This window comes from Sinocyclocheilus grahami, unplaced genomic scaffold (assembly GCF_001515645.1).
Source record: "Sinocyclocheilus grahami isolate Dianchi unplaced genomic scaffold, SAMN03320097.WGS_v1.1 scaffold209.1, whole genome shotgun sequence".
Classification (NCBI taxonomy): Eukaryota; Metazoa; Chordata; class Actinopteri; order Cypriniformes; family Cyprinidae; genus Sinocyclocheilus; species Sinocyclocheilus grahami.
In genome coordinates, this window is record NW_015505388.1 from 1,530,991 (window position 1) to 1,555,380 (window position 24,390).

A 24,390-nucleotide genomic window follows, 5' to 3' on the forward strand; every position below is an offset into this window, starting at 1 on the left:
GATTTATTCATTAATGTGTAATATGTTTTATTTTTTAAACAAATCATAAGCTCTAAAAGATTTTCAGAACTCTTGCTTTAGACCATCTACAAATGTTAAATCTTAATATAAAATGTTAGGGTTAACGCGGCATCTTTCTGGGGAAAAAATGCAGCGATTGATATATAGTTTATTTATAGTTATTTTCAAAGTTTCAGTGTACTGTCAAAAAACCTTCATTGTTTATTTAATTCTAACAAATAAGTTCTTGTTAAAACTAACCAAAATTAAAAATATTTTGCTTATAATTTCTGCACAGGAGAGACTTGGTGTTGTTTCCAAACAAAAGGAAATATATGAGTATCGGTATCGGCCAAAATGAGTTGAAAAATATCGGATATCGGCAAAAATCCTATATCATGCATCCCTATAAGCATTTGGTAGTAAAGACACGTTTCAGATGTCCTTTCATTTAAATAACCATGGCTTAGATTTACAGAGTAATGTGAATCTTGGAGAAAACAGCCTTGTTTAAGCAGACTACTGTATGTTTAGGGGTAGTATGTTTTGTGCAAGGTTGAGTTACATGTCTTGATCGAGGGTACAGTGATTAAAGACAAGAACTGTAATCTTATTAACCCCTTTTCTTTTTACTTAGTGGTAAGAGCACAGATCCGTAACCATTGTTTCCTCCACCTCATCAGCTGAAAGAATGCACTGATGTGATGCCAGTAATTACACTTGCACGTTTACCTGCTCCTGACCTGCTAACCTACCATTAAGACTTTACCTGTGAGCTGCCAAGACAGACACCTGGCTAATGATTCATTGACCTCAGGGCAGTAAGAAAGAGAGAGAGAGCCCTCTCGATTTGCTTCTCTATCTCTCTCTTTTTCCCTTCTGTCACATTCTCAGACAGCCTTGCACTATAATATAGGTCAACATGCAAAGCCATTGCTATAACAATTTTGTAATTGATTTGGCAGCAGTGTGTTTTATAAAAAAAATTACTACAAAATTTGTATCTCTAGATTTATACTTTGTTATATGAGCAAATACTATATTTTCCAGAATGTCACTTTTTTTAATCTAAAATGTGCTGCACCTTATATTTTAAAGCAGTGTTTATAATGTAATAATGTGAATCATGTAAAACGTGCGCAGAACACACATTTGCATTTGTGCCGAATGAGAGAGTTATGCGGGCCCAAATTTATTTGTATATGGCACATCTTGCACAAGCGATAGTTTCAGTTTCACTTTAAATACATTAGTTTAGGCTTGGCATTAATAAGTATTGCAAATAATGAATGCCACTTTAATTTATTTTTGTTTTATATTGATATCTTTCATTCCTGTTCTGTACTGAATATCTTTTAATTGAAAGGATTTGTTGTGGAGTGAGGGGTAGTAATATACGTTTATAGTGTTTATAATGTAAATGCCTTTTGTGTACTGGTATTTTAGATTATTTCTGAATTTAATAATAAAATGTGATTTATATACACCAATGCAACTTATTGTTTTTTTCTGTCAACAATACAGTTTTGACCTGGTGCAACTTATAGCCAGGTGCAACTTTTTTCCAGAAAATACAATAGTCAGTATAATACTGTTTCACAGAAATTTTGGTAAATGCTTAATTTACTGACATCTCATGTTTAAATGTTTTTTTTTTTTTTTTTTAAGTTGGTATATTTAAGTTGATTTAAAATGTTCAAGCTATTTTTTCTCAACCTCAGCCCTTAAACATTGCATTTTAAGGCAACTTTACAGACAAGCGTCATGTTATATTCTATTTCATGATGTTTTTGTGCATCTAGCTGTTTTTGAATGCAAGAACATGTATGAATTGATGGCATGACATCCGATCAGCCAAGGGAAGGCCTGAACCTCCCTTCTTACTGTTGAGTCCTGGTGTTTATGAGTCAGAGTAAGTGGTACGCATTTGCATTAATGACTTATGAGTGCATGTTTATGCACATGATGCAGGTGTCTCCTCTACGTGTCCTTACTGCTTGGGAGATGATCTTTTGGTTCAGCATGATTGTCCTCCTCACCAATGATATATTGATTCTTACAGTTATTTCTACAAAGCAATTTCTGAAACACTTTGCATGTGCTTGTGGTGAGTCTCAACTGTTTGTATTTGTTAATGTTTTAAAAGACATATAGATGTGAATCTTGATATGCCAGCAGTGTGCATCTCTGGTGTTTGTGGTTGCACGGTCGATAAAGAAATCACAGTGAAACACAAGGAGCTGACTGTTCTCCCTGGGGCATTAAGCAGTCAGTAAGCGGGCAGAGCTGACTGACTCTGAACTGCTCAGATAATCTCCGCTGTTTAGTCCCATTACGGCACCACTAGTTGTGTTATTCTGGAATGTTGTAGCCAGCAAAGCATTTGTAAAACCTTTACAAAATTACTGACCTCAGAGTGGAAACTTGTAGGTGAACTGTCTTTGTGAGTTACCAAAAATGTATCTTGGGATTTGTGAAGCAGGTGAGTTACATTGTCAATAAAGTAAGACTAGGGCGAAGCACACAATTATTCTTTGCATTGGTATGGCACCTAATATTAATTATAGGTGATAATCATGCTATCTGCAGGGATTCTGTAGGTCTTAAAGCCTTAATTCACCCTTCTACAAAAATTAAGGTCTTAAGTTTAGCAAAAAGTGTTAAACTCAAAGAAAAAAATTAATATCTTCCTCAGTATTTTTGTTTTGTTTCCAATACAAATATCTGAACATCCTTAAAACAATACACATTTACTTGAGATGAAAACTGAACATATGAACAAACATCTGTTAAGGTAGTATGAAAACTTGTTGAATTAAGTAGATTTTTTTTGTCCATTACGAATTACAACGTAATGGACATCTGTTGGAAGTTGTATTTTTAAACTTTGAAGCATTGCTAATGCAAGATATTTACAATTTACATTTAGAGACCATATTAATGTATTGTTCAATTTAATTTATTCCTGAAATTTTCTTTACTTGGTCCTAAAAAAATCTTTAAAAGTCTTAAATGTACCTTTATAACCCTTGCAGAAACCCTGTATCTTTAACCTTCTGATTGTGAAATATTCTTGAGCATAAAGGCTGAGTGTCTTTTTTGTTGATACTATAGAACTTACTATTGCAAAGAACATTTTTAAAGTACATTTTACGTTATTATGGACTATAAATGTCACGGTACTGTTGTTTTTGCGAATGCCTACAGGTTCAGCAATTTCCTACTGCAATTCAGTTGTATTGTGCTGAATATAATATGTGCGTGTGTTGATGATTAGGCCTGTCGCGATAGTCAATATATCGACTTATCGCACGATATATGGAAATGAGCACGATCATTTTTGGTGCCGCGATATATTTGCGACTGATCATTTTTTATTATTAAAAATAATGATTATATTAATTTGTACATAAAAATGAATGTCACCAACATTTTAGTCAATCGCGCTGCCTCTGTCATCTCATCTGCTCTCTGTGGCGGAGGCGGGGCTCAGGCAGTGTCTCCCCACACACACACACAGAGCGGACAGCGACAGGTGAAGAGAAGGCGTGAACCCATAGATTTCCATAGATAACCATAGAAGATTTCCCCTATTAGCCAAGTTAGCACAAAAATACATGTGCATTTGTGCAACAAGCACTAGCTCAGAAAGAATGTTTAGCACAGCTGGTAACATTTGTTACCCCAGAAAGAACCTGCCTTAAGCCCCACAAGGTAAACATTCCTTTCTCGGAATCTGCCTAAAAATAAAAAATGGATCTGGTAGCAGATATGGCCTGTTGAGGCATATGTGCCTCTGTGTGAGACACTTTTAAAAGTCTAAACTGACTTTGTTAAACATGTTAATTTGTTTTGTTCTAGTTCTTGTTACCTTGCACTTTTTTGTTAACAAAGGTGTATTTATTATTTATTTGTTTTATTTATTTAGCATATATTTTTTCACATTCCGACTCCAATGTCTAAATATTCTTAAGAATAAAATGTCCTTTGAAAGAGTGTACTTGCATTATTATGCTATTATATTGTCATACTGTCATTATATAATCAGTGGCATAAAATGGTATTAAAATGACAATAATATGATTTATGGCAATTCATTTTGGTGCAATATATCGCACAACAAAAAGTAGTTATCGTGACAGCCCTATTGATAACATAGTCATTGTAGCTGCCACACAGTATGATTTGGCAGTGACGTAACTAGTGAGTGATTGACTTATGCAATAACTACAAGGGAGAGAGACAGAGTATTGGAGGAATAATGGTCAGCTGGGCTGTGTACACTCTGAAAGACACTAAACTAATTAAAGGAGAATCTATGCCAAGCTATCATACCACCTCTTTGCTGGCTAGAAACTGTAAGTAGATGTTCTTTGACTTGGTCTGGAACATTGAACCCTGCTGTAGTTGAATTTGCCTGTGACTCATAGCATCCAATCTACAGTACCAAGAAGCCTTTGTATCCCCTTGAGTTTGTGACACATGGTTACTTCCTTGAACAGGGGCCCTTCCTTAAGAGACAGCCTCTATAGCATTATGTCATTGGAATTGTGAACTGTCTTTCTTGGGATGAGGGAGTTCTCATAGTGAAGGAAGCCTCACTTCTTGTCACAGTCAAGGAAGGTTTTAGTGAATGGCAGGGTGGAGTGTCTGTATGCGTTCATTGCTTCCTCGAAAACGGCTTTTGAATTTGTTTGAATTTTTTTGAGCCATTTCTCTTGAGTCTTTTTTTTAATTTGTCCTGCCTTGTTTTTTGTACTGAAATTAAAGTCTCAAAAAAATACTAAGATAATATGAAGTGTCACTGGTTTTGATAATAACATAAGAAGTGTTGTTGCATTAATTAAGACCACAGGGAAAGTTGTGAGAGTGTGTAACATCACTGGAAATCTATTGATACAGATGTTGTTTGCAGGTAGGTTTTCAGAAATGCCAGCGAGCCATCTGAATGCATAGATGAATATACAGTAGGCTACCACTTGCAGTATTTATTGTTGCGAGTGTCTTTGCCTGTTGTGTTATGGGTGCAGTTGTTTCACCAGACACCATGTTGATTAGATGGATAATCTGATACGGAGATGTACTAGTGTGCTAAATTCTACTAGTGTGCTTTATTTATTATGACTAAACCATTCATTTCTTTTTGTTTTCAAGCATTAATTCTTTATCTTAGGGAGCTATGCTAACACATTTTGGTTAGGAGCACTTTGAAGCTCACTGGTCCTTTACTGGTGATGTTTTTTGATATGGAAGTCCTACTAAGGTAAGGCTAAGGACAGGAGACCTTTCTGTGTGGAGTTTGCATGTTCTCCCTGTGTCTGCGTGGGTTTATCCCACAGCCCAAAGACATGCAGGTTAGGTTAATTGAAACATCTAAAATTGTCCCCAGACGTGTGTGTAAAGACAAGACTTGTGTATGGATCGATTTGTGTATGGATTAACTGGTTCTCGCCATGAATATAGCCATAGATGCTGGATTGGCGTTAAGAGAGAAATAAACAAACAACTAAGGTGAAGCTTTTACTCGTGAATAAGTACATTTCCCCAGTAGCCCAAACATAATAAATGAAGGCAGATGTTAAATGGGCATTAATCAGATGACGAATCCTATTATTGGGAATCCTTGAATTATGAATATTTACTAAATTACTTGACCGACTCCTCTAGGAAGTTTACCAAGCAACATCTGTATGACTCAATTAATATTCACACACTGTACCATAATTTTGCTTCAGACTTATTTTTAATAAAATATCTGAAATAAAAGACATTTAAATTAAAGTAAGAATTTATGCTACAGTGCAAATGTTTGGGGTCTGTACATTTTTTAAATGTTTTTGAAGGACATCATTCATGTTCACCAAGGCTACATATATTTGATCAAGAATACAGTAAAAACAGTAATATTGTGAAATTTTAATTTAAAATTACAATTTTTTTGTAGTATATTTAAAAATTTTATTAATTCCTTCTTTTTCAGCATTCTTGACTCTAGTCTCTGTCACTTTTGATCAGTTAAATGCATCCTTGCCAGGAAAAAAAACTTGCTCACCCCAAACCTTTGAACAGTTGTGTATATATTAAGGGGATGTCTAATGTTATTTCATGCATTCTGACTTATTTACACCGCTTCTCATGCTAAACATGACCAAAGTCTCAAAAAACGATTTGGACATACGATGGAGTATTTCTGTGCCAAATACACTCCTTCAGGATTCGTATAAGTTTTGGAAAGTCTTTTTTGAGTATGGCCCTGTATGACATCATAAATGGCAGAATTCCTTTTATGGGCACTATTCCAGGAAAAACGTGCGCACACATCAACTAGAGCGAGAGCAAGAGCACGTCCATCAATGTGCTTCATTCGGGTTATGGAAGTCGCACTACACAAGTCTTGCTCGAGAAGGATTTTGTTTTTGACCACAAAATCAACAATGTCACCAAAAAAGTGTGATTTTCATTTTGAGGGAAAGATGACCTTGTTAAGCTTCACAAAGAACCCAGCGTTAAGGGAATTATTTATGTCGATGTCACAGCTTGCAGATGATCGCTACGCAAAAGCTTTACGTGCTTGTGACTCTTTAGCTCTGCCCACGGCACGCCTCCAGGAGCATGACTGTTTTTGGAGAGAAGTGGTACAGCTGTATTTTTCTTTTATAAATCTGATAAAACTAAAGACTCTTTGGAGATATGAAGGATGCAATACTACTGTATAGGTACTCAAGATTAACATGATATTGACAGAAACTGCATTTGTTATGTCCCCTTTAATCATATTTGCATATGTTAAGCGATTCTCAAAATAGTTGCAGCCCTAATGGAATTTTTGTTTTGATCTCCCTCAGAAACTAACCTTTATACTGACTGGATATACTGTTTTGGTTTTTACCTGCAGGTGTGAATGTGTCATCAATGACCTCTCGCTCTCTTTCTGCCCCTGCAGGTGTGTGTGGAGGAGTCTATGTATCGGTATGGCGTATAGTGCCGACAGCAAACTGGATGACAGGGAGTGCAGACAAGCCTCACATTCTCACACACTGATCACTGGTGTACAGTGACTGTTGCTGCAGACATCAGCAGGATTCCATCCTTTCTATGATTTTACCTCTTATTTCTTCAAGCTGGACTCTTCATTTCTTGATTTTTGGACGCCTTTTGTGAGCCGCCCTTCCCCCCTTCCCCTTTTCCCTTTTCTATCCCTCTCCACACTTCTCTTCCCTCTCTCCCCCTTATTCTTTCCCTATTGACCTTTTGATCAAATTTGGATCAGCCTGTGCACTAAGATGAGTTGGCTGAGTCGTTTAAATCCAAGGGGTCCAGGCACTCGGACCGGTCGACATGCAGCCCCATCCAGCCCATGCACTGCTGACCCCGAGACTTGTCTTATGGTGTTTGAAAACCATTGGAGACAGGTGAGACACAGCATAGGCTTATTTTCCCTTATACTAATTGTGCAGATAAATTCCTTAGTACAACTGGAATCATATAAATTCAATTTGTGCACTGGCTATAAATTATCACTGTATGCAGCATTGAAAGAAATGGTTGCCTTCTATTTCGCATTTTTTGGTAATGTGTTCTGAAAATTATTGGTATTAATGCATAGTAATTGTTGTTTTATTCACATAAAACATGAGCATATAAAGCATATATGTACATCTACAGGTTTTCCTCCTTAGTGTACATCAGTGCTCTCTTATTTGGATTGCTTTCCACTACATCACTATAGACACATGTTCCTCTTTGACTTTACCACAAATAGAATTTAACTGTTCCTTCCCTCTTTGTCAGGTGTCAGGGGTGTTGAAACTGAGAGAGTCTTCAGTGGGTGGTTATGCTGATGATCTCACTGCAGTTCGCAATCACACAGATCAGATGCTGTGCCTGCTAGCTGAAGAGAGACCAGCAGGGGGAGACATTGAATCACCAGGTTAAAACACTCTCTTGTGAGCTTGATGGAGCATACATTTATACTGTTTCAGAGTTTAGCGCAATAGATGAGAGGCTGTTGTTTTATGTGACAGTGGATTGTGAAATGTCTGCAGCAATGGGTCCTATTCTGGAGATGGTGGTGGCAGAGAACATCCTGGATGAGTTGATACAGTGGCATGTGCGCCGTGGTCTGGAACCAGACAGCCAGCTAGAGCTGTTGAAATTGTTTGAGATGTTGATCGGACAGTCACATCAGCCCCTGCTCCTGCACAGTGCAGTGCTACAACCGCTCCTAAGCCTGCTGGGAGCATGTGTGGATCCCCAGCTGGGCTGCCCTCCTGCCCTAGAGTCCAGCCTCGTACTGCTGCTAAATCAGGTGATTGACAGGCAGACGCTGACACCTGTTTGAACCATTTATTTTTAGTCATGACCAGGCCTGCACAGAACCTGCCCTGCAGATTTCTACAGAATTCAGACTTGTCAATTGCACATTTTCCTATATTTAAATTAATTCAGCAGAATTTTGCAGATTACAATCATTGAACTGGACTTTATCCCTGAGTTCCATTAGTTCCAGAGAAAACGTAGTTGGAACAACATTAATGACAACCAATCAAATTTTAGAGTTGAGCTTAGAACTGGGTTAGGGGCTTGTACACCATTAAAACCTACCATATCCCTGTAATTTAAAGGTTTGTTTATTGTTAAGTTTTGGGTTGGGGCAGGGGTCGGCAACCCGCGGCTCTCTCACCCTTCCGCTGTGGCTCCCTGTAGCATATAGAATACGCTTTTAATAAAACCTAATCTGCCTTATTCTGTAATAAAAATGGAAAAAGTGTTTATAGTACATAAACCAATCATAATCATTAAATTGTCATTAGGAAAATATATATCAAAAATATTATAGAATACAAATGATTGGATATTGTCCAGCAGTGCATTTATTTCTTAGCCAATTAAAAGTAAGAGGTAAGGAAAGTTTTAATTTTTTTTATTATTATTATTACATTTTACATTTATGTCCCCCTCACTTCTGAAATGATTGCTACACCCTTGCCCTGTAACATAACTGAATATAAAACTTTAGCTATATGCTGTTATCTTCATTTTAGAGATCAAATAGGTTGTTGCTCCACGTGAATTTTATTCGGTGGGAAAGGGGCCAAAATGGCTCTTTTGATGTTGAAAATTGCAGACATAGGGGTCGACCGATATGTGTTTTTCAGGGCCGATACCGATTATTACAGACCACGTAGACCGATAACCGATATTTTGAACCGATATATATGTGTGGTGAAAAAATTAAAATTAATGTCAAAATTAAGAATAACAAGGGCTCTGACAAAAACTGCCTTCACTGGTGTTGGTTGTACTTCTTACTCTTGTCTTCTTGCGTGCATCCATCTACAATAAGGGTAATATAAAGAGAGAGTTAAAAGTGGGGCCACTGTATGCTTCATGATTAAGCCTATGAATACTGTACTACAGCTAAAAAGCTTGGGGAAATGTAAGTATTTTGCTTCAATAATTTACATGTTAGAAATGTATGTGTAATAGCATAACCTCTCATAATTATTTTCTGATGACTAAATCATAACTTACAAGAGGTGACTGTTCAAATAATCATCTAATGCACATCAATTGATTAACTTAAAAAATCACAATGTATATAAGTGTAAATAATTTAATTGTAGAATTGTAGCCTACTCCATTGTAGAAGTTGTTAAGAAGACCGCAACTATTTTAATTAAGCTATAACACTAATAGCCTATTTTAGGCAAACTTGGTTCAAAAGCCTATTGAAATCAATCTCAAGTCTCAGTTTTTGTCATCCTAATCTTAGCCTACGTGACAGTATCTTAATCTTGGCCTATGTGACAGTAATTTCCATTAGTTTTAATTTACAGTGCAGTGCAAATGAAGGCATAAAACATTAATTTATTTTATCTTTTAATCAAATGAGTTAAACTATTTTTGGCAAACAAAAGTTTTTTTTAATTAAAATATGGAAGAAATAGCGTATTGTGTGATTATTCTTTTAAACAAAAGTTGTAATTGTTGTAGTAGTAGTAGCTAAACCGAACTTTTATTTTGACGGGTTGCCATGAGAATCTTTTAAGTCTGTGTAGCCTATGTGTATGATATGACGATAGTTTTACTCAAATGCTCATGAAGTAACTCTCAGAGCAGTTCTGGGGATGTTGTTCATGTATTTATGTCCTCATTTAGAGAGACGGCAGATGCTGAAAACACAGAGAGCGTCACACACTTCAGTATGTGTGTAGTAAACAAAACCGCGTGTTTGTGCCATTCACATATACAGAGGCACACAGAACATGCAGGATTCATATTTAATAGGGATGCACGATATATCGGCCACCATATCGGTATCGGCCGATAAATGCTCATTTTTCCTGTTATCGGTATCGGCCTGATAAGAAAATTTGGCCGATATGAAAATATATATCAAAAATATTATAGAATACAAATGATTGGATATTGTCCAGCAGTGCATTTATTTCTTAGCCAATTAAAAGTAAGAGGTAAGGAAAGTTTTAATTTTTTTTATTATTATTATTACATTTTACATTTATGTCCCCCTCACTTCTGAAATGATTGCTACACCCTTGCCCTGTAACATAACTGAATATAAAACTTTAGCTATATGCTGTTATCTTCATTTTAGAGATCAAATAGGTTGTTGCTCCACGTGAATTTTATTCGGTGGGAAAGGGGCCAAAATGGCTCTTTTGATGTTGAAAATTGCAGACATAGGGGTCGACCGATATGTGTTTTTCAGGGCCGATACCGATTATTACAGACCACGTAGACCGATAACCGATATTTTGAACCGATATATATGTGTGGTGAAAAAATTAAAATTAATGTCAAAATTAAGAATAACAAGGGCTCTGACAAAAACTGCCTTCACTGGTGTTGGTTGTACTTCTTACTCTTGTCTTCTTGCGTGCATCCATCTACAATAAGGGTAATATAAAGAGAGAGTTAAAAGTGGGGCCACTGTATGCTTCATGATTAAGCCTATGAATACTGTACTACAGCTAAAAAGCTTGGGGAAATGTAAGTATTTTGCTTCAATAATTTACATGTTAGAAATGTATGTGTAATAGCATAACCTCTCATAATTATTTTCTGATGACTAAATCATAACTTACAAGAGGTGACTGTTCAAATAATCATCTAATGCACATCAATTGATTAACTTAAAAAATCACAATGTATATAAGTGTAAATAATTTAATTGTAGAATTGTAGCCTACTCCATTGTAGAAGTTGTTAAGAAGACCGCAACTATTTTAATTAAGCTATAACACTAATAGCCTATTTTAGGCAAACTTGGTTCAAAAGCCTATTGAAATCAATCTCAAGTCTCAGTTTTTGTCATCCTAATCTTAGCCTACGTGACAGTATCTTAATCTTGGCCTATGTGACAGTAATTTCCATTAGTTTTAATTTACAGTGCAGTGCAAATGAAGGCATAAAACATTAATTTATTTTATCTTTTAATCAAATGAGTTAAACTATTTTTGGCAAACAAAAGTTTTTTTTAATTAAAATATGGAAGAAATAGCGTATTGTGTGATTATTCTTTTAAACAAAAGTTGTAATTGTTGTAGTAGTAGTAGCTAAACCGAACTTTTATTTTGACGGGTTGCCATGAGAATCTTTTAAGTCTGTGTAGCCTATGTGTATGATATGACGATAGTTTTACTCAAATGCTCATGAAGTAACTCTCAGAGCAGTTCTGGGGATGTTGTTCATGTATTTATGTCCTCATTTAGAGAGACGGCAGATGCTGAAAACACAGAGAGCGTCACACACTTCAGTATGTGTGTAGTAAACAAAACCGCGTGTTTGTGCCATTCACATATACAGAGGCACACAGAACATGCAGGATTCATATTTAATAGGGATGCACGATATATCGGCCACCATATCGGTATCGGCCGATAAATGCTCATTTTTCCTGTTATCGGTATCGGCCTGATAAGAAAATTTGGCCGATATCTTAAAGCCGATAAATAATCGTTTGCAGCCTTTTGTGCAATTGTACGTTGTAATATTGTGTTTATTTGATGTATATCTGATTTATCTCATATAGAATGCGTTTGGTTAAGTTAAAAAGAGCGCTTCAGTTTACCGGTGATCATCTTTAGCTCAGCGCACGCAGCTCAAACAGCAGTGCACAACATTAATAACTATGATTGGGAATGTCGTGTATATAACATTCTAATGAGAACATTATTATAATAAAACGTTGTGAATTCTTTGGGTTTAGTTGCCGTGTTTCAGCGCGTTGTTATGGGAAGAGCGCATCCACAACAGGATCACACATTCTGACTATAGCACGCAATAACTGCGTCATTTTGTACATATATAAGTTGTAATATTATGTTTATGTGGTATTAATATTAATCTCAGGATGCATTTCCTTGAGTTAAATAAGCTGCCAGCAAAACGCTTCAGTTTACCATGTTCATTCAGCTCTTCAGCTTCAGCACGTGCAGCTCAACGGCTGCTATTTAAAACAGTGGTATTAATTTGTTACTTTTTCAAAATCATTGATATATTATTAATAACAACAACCACTTGTATTTTTCTCTTATTATTTTCATCAACAATATGGTTTAGTAATTAAAATCATTTAATTATTGTCCGTGCAGAGGCTATTCCGTTTTATTGATCTATGGCACATTCATTTTGATTCTTTACACGTGTAATGATGTCCAGTGACTTGTTTGCATTATTTTTGCATTATTTTATTTATTTGTAAGACTTTTTATGACAAAATTTGGTAATTGGAGAGTAAAAATATTTTTAAAACGTACACCGTTCAAACTAGGCTGCTTATGTTGAAGTGTTTGGGATGTGGCTTTTAATGATGAGACCTTTTTTGTAATCAGGCTCTCAAAAAGTATATAACAATTTGGATATAGATTTATCGGCCAACATATCAGTTATCGGCTTTCAAAAATAAAGAGTAATCGGTTATCGGTATCGGCCAAAATTTTCATATCGGTGCATCCCTAATATTTAAATAGTCTTTTTACGGCTTAATATTTACAGATACTAGTCCATAGCGTGAGTTGATTTAAGTGTACTGACCTACTTTTGATTAATTCATCCAAACTTTGACAAATTCCGTAACATTCCGTGTTATACAGTACTTTCCATTTATATGACTGGATTCCACGATTCCGTCTGCGTTTTTCCTATTGCAGAAACCATAAATAGATAATATTGCGGTGTTTTGTAACTTCATTGTAGTGGATTGTGATTTCTTGCAACTTCAGCAACGTCTGTTGCTGCCTTAGAGAGACAACTGATGCGTGATCACTGAAGCAGCTCCAATTAGCATGCGCTTTCGGTGTGAGAGTGTAAAACTTTCAGTGCCTTTAGCCTTCCATGTTGATTGGTCGGACTCGTGACTCCCAACAAATCAGATGGGTGGTGGGTAGAGATTGCTCTAGGCCATAGAGTGGTGAGTTTTGACAGGCTGCATCAGAGCCAAATAGCGTGTTTCAAAATTTTTATATTTTATCGGCAAATTGGTTTTGAAAATGACGATACCGAAAATCATAAAAATGCTTAATATCGGCGTCGATAATCGGCCAGGCCTATTGCAGACCCCTGGGTTAGGGCTAGGGATTGGATTAGAACTTATTTTTCTGACAGGAATGTCTTTCCAGGACCAACAAAACATTCTGCAAAATTAGTACGTGATTACAATCAGCACAGAAACAAAACTGTAGAGATTCCATGTTGGTCTTAATAATCAAAATTAGGGATGCGCCGATTGATCGGCCGGAGATCGGTATCAGCCGATAATCACATTTTATGACTCAATCGGTACTCACTACACTTGACCGATCTCACGAACCGATCGCAATTTGATGACTTAAATGTGTGACGACGTACATAATGCGTGGGGACATGCATTCGAGAAACAATGAAAAATTTGGTATTTGCCGTTTATGTTTTGCATGATGATATGATGGATAGATGGTTCATTTTTAACAGCATATTCAGTGATGTTAGAGCTGATCTACGCCTCACTGCACACGTTTGTGGCGCGTTACGGCTCCACGGCTACCAGAGCTGATCGCAGCCTCTGTAGTCAGTGCTTGTGTTTATTCCAGCCAGCCACGGCACGTTTCTGAAGTGGCTCTCTGCACTGCTTGGCTAAAAATAGTCTTTTGTGAGTTGTCACACCGTGGAGGATGGAACAAAACCTCGTCGGAGCCGTAAGGGATAGCAGTAACCTAATATGCGGATCGTCGACCAAACATCTTCTTTGGGCATATTAGCCTACTTAATAGCATTAACACAGGCTTTACTCCTTTCAAACTTTATCTGGAATGTCACCATTTATGTCACTGCAACTTCCCGAACACACACACACACACACACACACACACACACACACAAAGTCATCTGCCTCATGAAAAAAAATTCAGTTAATATTTGCATCATTTATTATTTATTTTATCCATATGATGTTGCTAAAAAGTACATTATTTTGTGTATTTGGTGTAATGAAATGTGTTTATGCGGTTTAAGGTTAAAAAAACACATTATTTTCCACATACTGTACATTATTGTTTCTCCTCTATGCCCCGCCTTTCTGAAACGTGTCGATTTTTACAAAGCTCATCGGTCTGAAAAGTGAGGTGTGCTGTGATTGGCCAGCTATCCAATGCGTTGTGATTGGCTGAATACCTCAAGCGTGTGACGGAAATGTTACGCCCCTTACCATACTGTGATGCCGTGTCCCGGCCGGAGCGACAAGACAAAAACATTAAAACCCATTATAAACGAGGCATTTGTTGCATCCAGTGGGGACATAATTACTGATTATAATGACTTATACTGTATTTTTACGCAATGCATAAAACCATGTCTGCATTTGTGATCGGAGAAATGACAAACAGCAAGCGCTACTCTACACTGCTCAAAACTCGCGTTTGAATCATCAGTGGCAAATCCTTTAAATATGAAAACATACTTACAGTCTGTGAGTCAGAACAGCCGGCATTGTAGTCTACTCTACCCGGATCAGGAAATAGTCCTCCATAAAATGCGCTGCACACATCTGAATATTTGGGTTCAACTGTTCTGGAACAGTGTTGTAAATACAACTTAACCGCTGATTTCTAGTTGTGTCCTCTTTTGGAAGGCCAAACAAAGTAGTTTCGCTTTCACAACGAAACACAGCGTCACACACGGCGGGCTAGAGTTAGCGGAGGCCGGTAGGGCTAGAGTGAGTGGCGGCTGGTGTGCTAGATTGAGGAACGGCCGGCGGGCTTGAGAATGGCGCGGCCTGCGGACTTGCGGCAACCACATGTAACGACCCCGTGGCTGGACTCTGCTTCGTCCACGGTGAAAGCCGATCCGGCGATCCACAGCGCGAAGTTGATGTATTTCCTCAGCGACCAGCACGGATCAACTCTAGGCATGACGAAGCGGATATCGTCCTCTTTGAAAGGCCAAACAAAGTAGTTTCGCTTTCACAATGAAACACACAGCGCCTTCACGACATGGCGGCGGAGGCAACAGCGAGAATAAAAGTTACGCCTTCTTTCTTTGCGTGAACATTTGGGTGGTGTTATGCAAATCTTCCCACATCGCGACGTAGACGTGGGGGCATGTTAGAAAGAGCCGTTTTAGGTAAGCGTGGTTGACTCTTAACTTTTATAAAGAATACCTCTTTGGATTTGAGACTTTAGTCTTTGCAACTTTACAGATCTTTATGCACCAAGAGCTTGTAACACTCCAAAGAGAAAGGAAAAATTTAAATCGCATCATATGACCCCTTTAAATGAAAAATGTACTCCGTGTGATTGGCTATCCGCTCTTTGTATTAAACTATGCATACATACATGATGCTGTTTTGTTTATAGTTGTTTAAGCAACTTAATTATAACTGGTTTATAAACATTATTTTAAACACTATGCACTTTTTTCACAGATAGTCCTTATCTTATGCTTTGAATAAACGTGCATTAGTAATATTTTGCTCAATGCGCTCTCTTGTGGCCTCAGAAGAGAAGCCAAAAGCTATTCTTCACCATAACTGAAATTATGCATTTTAAATTCGAATAAAATTCGAAATTAGTTTTTCAGCCATTTTGACAGCCCTACTCACAATGTTCCAATATAATCAATGAAGCTCTCTAAACTGCACATATAATATCTTATTTACATTGTGTCTACGTGTGGCGTTTAGCATAGAGTAAATTCTGTTTCATGCTGAATGTGTAAGAGTTGGCACCCCTGTATCTATTTATATAATACTTAATTAATATCTTAAAATATTATTATATCTTATATAAACCATTTGCACACACGAGCATTATCTGACTCGGCTCCTCCCGACCGCAGACGCAGGTTTACAAGCCACTTTTTCTTGCATTTTTCAGTCAATTTCTTGCCTTTTCCCCCCTTATGAACAACAACATTTTCGTACACGACAAAAGCTCCTTGTGGTTTCTCGGTTTGACCAATTTGAGCATCCATAAACAACACAAAACAAATGCATTTTGAGTTTCTGCTAGCGATTCCTATATAGAAAAAAAACACTTCCTGCCCTCCAGCTGCATTTCGCGCCACAGCAATGACGTCATGTGCAAACAACCTATTGGGAGGACATTTCAGCCACTTGAGCAAAAACATTCTTTATACCAGACCTGTACAGTGCACACACAAAAAAGTGTGTAACTTTCCATTTTAATGTGATATTTATATTTGATTTGTCACTTGGTGTAACTAAATAATGCACATTTAATGTAATATAATGTGAAAAAAGAAGCAGATATTGCTCATGAATTCCCTTTTTGAGGTCAATTATTTATTAGGTTTATAATGTAATAATATAAAAACAAACTGAAGCATTTAAACTGAGATCTGTGAGCTAAATATTTTTTAAAAATGGGAACGTATATTCTTATACAGTTATCTAAGTAGAGTTTAGAGTAGTAGAGTTTGCACACTACTACACCTGTGTGTGACTGTAAATATCTTGGAGTTTTGTTGCCGTTCTGTGCCCATCATCCGCTATTTCCACCACTTAATCAAGCCACTTATCTTTAAAACATGATGACGTTTTATTTCACATGTCATTACATTTGCGTTGGCTCTCATGTTGAGCTATTTCGTCCGCAACCGTTAAAAGTTTCTGATTTCTATAGTGACTCTTTTGGCGCACATCATTCTCTTTCTATGAAACCTGTAAACCACATTCACCGGTTCTATAGCGACACCAACTCTATAGCGGTTTGCACGAGCATTGCAATTATTTTGCATTTACTAGAATTCAATCAAATGGCTTTCCCAACTCAGATATTTGCGTGTGTCCTATGCGTGGCACATTGTTCTTCTGCGCGGTCGCAACATAGGAAGTGTGCGGCCGTGCACGTGCGCAGCTTTGAGGAAACATTGCTGTAATGTACAATGATTTTGTGCGGAATTAAATATTAATGTGTTTTTTCCTAATTTGTAACTAAATAATGTTTGTTTCTGTCAGGTATGTGTGTGTATGGCAAAGGAAACTGCCGTTTTGGAGTTGATATTTAGGTGTGGACTGGTACAGCAGGGTCCCACTAACCTGCTGATCTTCTCCCTGTTGGTGCCATTTATTCATCGAGATGGCTCTCTGGGGCAGCAGGCCCGTGACGCACTGCTGCTCGTCATGGCAACCTCTGCCAGCAACCACGCTGTTGCGCGTCACATCGCAGAGAACTCCTACTTCTGCCCAGTAAGCATGAGTGTGGTGTTGTGTGTGCTTACCTGATCATGTTTCTGATCTTGCTTTTGAAAATGTACTTGTATCTCAGATGTTGATTAGATGGATGGAGAAGAAAAAAGATTCAGACTTCAACATATGTTCCTCATGTTCTTTCCTCACTGTTAGCATGTCTTTATGAATATCCTTTCTGTTCATGTTATGTGCTTTTTTGTTTTGTTTGTCTGTGCCATGCAATTTAAATGTCGCTTGTTCATTTTTTGAGTGTCTCTTGGAACTGTTTCAGTGGAGATATAAAGTCCTGTAGTGTTTTCTCTGAGTTGCATTCTATTGGCTACTGTGGCATGAAAAGGACATTTGTCATCTGCAGTGGTGCTACAGTTTTGGACTTTTCTCTTGAGAATAATATATGAGCCTCCATCTGACCCACTTAACACATACGACTGGAGGTCTCATCTAGGACTCCATGCTGCTGCAGTGCCTCAGTCTCTCAACATTTTCCTCTCTAACTTTATTTTTTCCACTTTGTGTCACATCTATTTTTATGCTAGAGATGCATAGGTCTAGCTGACAGTTTCTTTGGTGGCCTGTTTTGTGGCGAAGTTCCACATATAAAATCCCTGACATGAATGATGTTCTTAAACATACTTGCATTAAGGTGTGGTCACATTTACTGTTATTCAGGAATATTCATGTTTGACAATCCAGTCATTTCAATAGGAATCAATATGGTTGGGAAATTTGCATTGGGGTCATGTGGATTCAGCATGTTAGCCAACAGAAAGCTGCTTGGTTTGAAAGCAGCTTCTGTGTGAGCTGTACTTCATACATTTGCTGCACTATTGACAATGGACCTTTTTTAGAAATAAAATTGAAGAATTTTTTCTGAAGTGACCCTATCATTATTCCTTGCTAAGATCTGTGCTTGGAATAAAAAAAAAAAAAGAAAGATCCTGTGTGTTACAGTGATTTCACCATAGTGTGTTATCACACAGGGTGGAGCAGCGGTAAGTAATACAGTTCATTAGTCAAATAGATTTGTTGCAACGTGTCAAATTTATAGGCTTTGTTTGCTTTGTGTTTTCAGATGTGCATATAGTAAATGTTTTTACATCCAGTCAGGTTTTAGAGTGATGCCTATGTTTAAAATGCAGGGATTGCTTGGTGAACTTTATGAAATAATGTTGTCACCTATTTTTCTGTTTCCCAGGTGCTAGCGACAGGGCTGAGTGCACTGTACTCATCCCTGCCACGGAAGATTGAGGTACGGGGCGATGACTGGCACGCCCTCCGGAGGGAGGATTGGATGGCCGTTTCCTCTCTAGTGCTGTTCATGAACAGTCTTGAATTCTGCAACGCTGTAGTACAGGTGGCACACCCCCTTGTGCGCTGCCAACTCCTGGACTACCTCCACAACGGCTTCCTGGTTCCAGTCATGGGCCCTGCTCTGCACAAGGTGAACCACACTGAAATGGGCTGAAGATGTGATCCATAAACAATGTTTTGAATGGTATTTATTTTCTTATTTTGATTTCTTCGCTCTCTCTTTCTGTTTCTCTTTAATGGTTCCTCTGTCAGTCATCAGTGGATGAGATGATAGCAAGTACGGCATATCTGGACTTGTTTTTACGCAGTATCACAGAAACTTCCCTCCTTAAGACCTTCCTGCGCTTCATTCTGTTGCATCGCCATGACAACGACACCATCCTTGATACACTACTCACACGCATCAGCAGCAATTCACGGGTTAGTTTGGCACATGCTACAGCTAGGGTGCATGTATAGATAGAAAAGACACTGTTTTGTCAGTGCTGTAGACTTAGCATTGAAGAAGCAGTATATTCCTGGGAATGTGGCGTGACTAAAGTTGCATTGTTTTTTCTTTCCCTCTCTTTGAAGCTGTGCATGGTCTCTCTGAGTCTGTTCAAGACATTGCTCAGTCTCAACTGTGAAGACCTCATGCTCCAGCTTGTTCTCAGGTATTTTGTGTGCTTGGGTGTGTGACTCAATTAGCAATCACGAAAGCCTACAAAATATGCTTTGGCTAGATTTGGACAATGCATTTTGCAAATTGCAATGCATTACATAAACTACCATTCAAAGGTTTGGGGTCAGTACGATTTAAAAAAAATAAATTAAATACTTTTATTCTGCAAGGATGCATTTGATCAAAAGTGACAGTAAAGACATAATGTTACAAATGATTTCTATTTCAAATAATTTTAGATATAGCTGCAAAACAGGCTCTTACAGAAAATGTAAATGAACGCCAAATCCCGCCTTCTGATGTGAAGCCAGTAATCAACAGATACATATTGGAGAAATGGCAAGCAGAATGGGAAGAATGTCAACATAACAAAGTTTTTGAAATAAATTCTGCAGTAGGAACAATATATATTTATTCTTTTAAATCCAGGCATGACCAAGTTGTGTATACAAAATGTCGTATTGGACATACTAGATTAAGCACCAAAGAAGCACCAAAATGTCAATATTGCAGGACTCACTTGACAGTGAAACGTGCTTTTGTTCTGTCCAATATTTAATGTCATGAGACAAAGGTTATTATCAGGACAAACTCTTAAGGACTTGTTTTATAAGATGGACCCATAAAAACTTTAACAATTTCATTCAAAAGTAAATTTAAAATATCTTTTATAGAAATGTATGTGTAATACTTTGTTTTATAATTGTTTTTATTAATTTATTTGTTTATTGTATTTGTATTTTGTGTTCTACTATATTTTTAATGTATAATCTTTGCCATGAAATGGCCTATGAAGCTGATGTGGCAATAAACTTAAATTAACTGTAACTGTTTAAATAATTGTAAATAAATTGTTATCATAGTTGCCACAAAAATATTAAGTGATGTTGATACTATGTTGAAATCATAAGCAATGTTGATATTATCATTTCAACATTGACACTGAAGACTGGATTAATGGCTGCTGAAAATTCAGCCTTGGCATCACAGGAAGAAATGACATTTAAAAAAAAAAATTTTAATCATTTTTTCACAATTTTATTACTGTTTTTACTGTGTGCATAAGAGACTCCTTACAAAAACTTAAACAGTTTTTATCAAACATTTTTTCTTTTTTTGTTACCAATGGTAGTATAGATCATATATAAGTGTGTCATATGTAACAGGATTATTATTAGGGGTTTTATTAAACATTTGAAATTGCACATACTTGGGGAAAGATACTAAAATAATAATTATTTGTGTGTAAAAAAATTTTTTTTTTTTAAATTTAATGTTTGTCTCCAGGTATCTGTTGCCATGCACACATGTTATGCTGAGTCAGCGAAGGGCAGTCAGAGAAACAGACCTCTATGGCAAATCAGCTGATAAGTTCCTTTCCCTCATACCAGAATGCTGCCGAATCACTCCAGCACCCTCTAGTGAGCGGGATGATGAGCCTGCCTTTTGGGGAAAGGGTAAGCCTGTGTCAGGCACATTTATGGACATAACAGGTGTGCTTTTTGACTGTGCTGAAAAAACTTTGCTGCTGTTCATGCCTACAAAATAAATTTTCTCTCTTTTTTTCCCAATAGTGTTAGGTAGTCCAACTTCAGAGTCACCAGTTCACCCCAGACCCAGCACTCCTTCCCGCCTCGCTCTCTTTATTCGACAGCAAAGCTCAGGAGGCCAAGCCAACCCCCCCCCGTCTGGCTCGGAGAACGCTCCCTCTTCTCCTCGTGGTAGTGTTTCCTCCCCTCTGTCTCCTGACAGCCCAATGCACCAACTCCCAGACACTTCAGAAGGAGAGACTGGCTACCTGGAGTATCTGCGTGATGCTCGCAAGGGTATTGAGCTCTGCTCCTGGGCCTGTCGAGACTGGTCAGCCCCTTACGATGGAGAAAATCCCTCTCCAAACTCTGCTCCTCCTCCACCTCCCCCTCCTACATCCAACCCCTCCCTCAATATTGTACAAGAGCATTTCTCCATAATGGACCCCCCTCAGCAGAGGGCAGCAGTCGTGGCTGCAGCACGTGCAGAGTGGAGCAGTTCAGATCGAGATAGTGGAGAGTGGGATGTTACCATCAGCAAGAACTGTATCAGTCTCACACCCCGCAGTAAGAAACGCAGCCTTCTTCCCAGCTCTATACCTCTGCAGTCTTCATCTTCTGCATCAGTCTCTACAGAAATAACCGGTGCTGTAGAAACCGTATCCCAACACTCTCATTCAGCACCTCATCCATCGCTCTATAATGGGATGGGGCAGGTGGAGCTCACAGACAGTGTGGATGAGAGAATGGAGGTTAAGAAAGTGAAAAGGGACTCTGATGTAAATAACAGTGTGGTGGAGTCAGGCATGAACGGGTCGATGGGTATGGGCCCAGTTGACTACAATAATTTCCATGTAGGATCGGCAATGAAATCATCTCAGGTGCAGGTGAAGCCCCATCTGCAACATCAAACCTCCGTGCCCTCTTCAACCCAAGAGTGTCTACAAATTGAGCGCCAGAGATTATCTCCTGTTCCTGCCTTGACCGAGACTTCCACAGTTCCCCGTGACAGCAGGGGTCCGGAGTCCGTTGAGCGTCTGATTGAGGAGTTGCTGGAGCGGGTGCCGTTGGAGCCATTGTCTGGAGACTCTTGAGCATCCATAAACAACACAAAACAAATGCATTTTGAGTTTCTGCTAGCGATTCCTATATAGAAAAAAAACACTTCCTGCCCTCCAGCTGCATTTCGCGCCACAGCAATGACGTCATGTGCAAACAACCTATTGGGAGGACATTTCAGCCACTTGAGCAAAAACATTCTTTATACCAGACCTGTACAGTGCACACACAAAAAAGTGTGTAACTTTCCATTTTAATGTGATATTTATATTTGATTTGTCACTTGGTGTAACTAAATAATGCACATTTAATGTAATATAATGTGAAAAAAGAAGCAGATATTGCTCATGAATTCCCTTTTTGAGGTCAATTATTTATTAGGTTTATAATGTAATAATATAAAAACAAACTGAAGCATTTAAACTGAGATCTGTGAGCTAAATATTTTTTAAAAATGGGAACGTATATTCTTATACAGTTATCTAAGTAGAGTTTAGAGTAGTAGAGTTTGCACACTACTACACCTGTGTGTGACTGTAAATATCTTGGAGTTTTGTTGCCGTTCTGTGCCCATCATCCGCTATTTCCACCACTTAATCAAGCCACTTATCTTTAAAACATGATGACGTTTTATTTCACATGTCATTACATTTGCGTTGGCTCTCATGTTGAGCTATTTCGTCCGCAACCGTTAAAAGTTTCTGATTTCTATAGTGACTCTTTTGGCGCACATCATTCTCTTTCTATGAAACCTGTAAACCACATTCACCGGTTCTATAGCGACACCAACTCTATAGCGGTTTGCACGAGCATTGCAATTATTTTGCATTTACTAGAATTCAATCAAATGGCTTTCCCAACTCAGATATTTGCGTGTGTCCTATGCGTGGCACATTGTTCTTCTGCGCGGTCGCAACATAGGAAGTGTGCGGCCGTGCACGTGCGCAGCTTTGAGGAAACATTGCTGTAATGTACAATGATTTTGTGCGGAATTAAATATTAATGTGTTTTTTCCTAATTTGTAACTAAATAATGTTTGTTTCTGTCAGGTATGTGTGTGTATGGCAAAGGAAACTGCCGTTTTGGAGTTGATATTTAGGTGTGGACTGGTACAGCAGGGTCCCACTAACCTGCTGATCTTCTCCCTGTTGGTGCCATTTATTCATCGAGATGGCTCTCTGGGGCAGCAGGCCCGTGACGCACTGCTGCTCGTCATGGCAACCTCTGCCAGCAACCACGCTGTTGCGCGTCACATCGCAGAGAACTCCTACTTCTGCCCAGTAAGCATGAGTGTGGTGTTGTGTGTGCTTACCTGATCATGTTTCTGATCTTGCTTTTGAAAATGTACTTGTATCTCAGATGTTGATTAGATGGATGGAGAAGAAAAAAGATTCAGACTTCAACATATGTTCCTCATGTTCTTTCCTCACTGTTAGCATGTCTTTATGAATATCCTTTCTGTTCATGTTATGTGCTTTTTTGTTTTGTTTGTCTGTGCCATGCAATTTAAATGTCGCTTGTTCATTTTTTGAGTGTCTCTTGGAACTGTTTCAGTGGAGATATAAAGTCCTGTAGTGTTTTCTCTGAGTTGCATTCTATTGGCTACTGTGGCATGAAAAGGACATTTGTCATCTGCAGTGGTGCTACAGTTTTGGACTTTTCTCTTGAGAATAATATATGAGCCTCCATCTGACCCACTTAACACATACGACTGGAGGTCTCATCTAGGACTCCATGCTGCTGCAGTGCCTCAGTCTCTCAACATTTTCCTCTCTAACTTTATTTTTTCCACTTTGTGTCACATCTATTTTTATGCTAGAGATGCATAGGTCTAGCTGACAGTTTCTTTGGTGGCCTGTTTTGTGGCGAAGTTCCACATATAAAATCCCTGACATGAATGATGTTCTTAAACATACTTGCATTAAGGTGTGGTCACATTTACTGTTATTCAGGAATATTCATGTTTGACAATCCAGTCATTTCAATAGGAATCAATATGGTTGGGAAATTTGCATTGGGGTCATGTGGATTCAGCATGTTAGCCAACAGAAAGCTGCTTGGTTTGAAAGCAGCTTCTGTGTGAGCTGTACTTCATACATTTGCTGCACTATTGACAATGG

The 24,390-nt window shown here is 38.1% G+C and overlaps 1 protein-coding gene across 1 annotated transcript in view; it reads left to right on the forward strand.

The window, feature by feature from the left end:
- Window positions 1-24,390, forward strand: part of LOC107595880 (FTS and Hook-interacting protein homolog) — a 38,204-nt gene that overhangs the window by 4,878 nt on the left and 8,936 nt on the right. Inside the window, exons 2-11 of the mRNA XM_016286465.1 lie at window positions 6,944-7,412; window positions 7,792-7,930; window positions 8,046-8,308; window positions 17,477-17,707; window positions 18,906-19,151; window positions 19,274-19,441; window positions 19,595-19,674; window positions 20,970-21,139; window positions 21,257-22,289; window positions 23,301-23,550. Of these exons, the coding sequence (XP_016141951.1) occupies window positions 7,284-7,412; window positions 7,792-7,930; window positions 8,046-8,308; window positions 17,477-17,707; window positions 18,906-19,151; window positions 19,274-19,441; window positions 19,595-19,674; window positions 20,970-21,139; window positions 21,257-22,289; window positions 23,301-23,550 (2,709 nt within the window). The 5' untranslated portion in view covers window positions 6,944-7,283. The remainder of the gene's footprint in view (window positions 1-6,943; window positions 7,413-7,791; window positions 7,931-8,045; window positions 8,309-17,476; window positions 17,708-18,905; window positions 19,152-19,273; window positions 19,442-19,594; window positions 19,675-20,969; window positions 21,140-21,256; window positions 22,290-23,300; window positions 23,551-24,390) is intronic.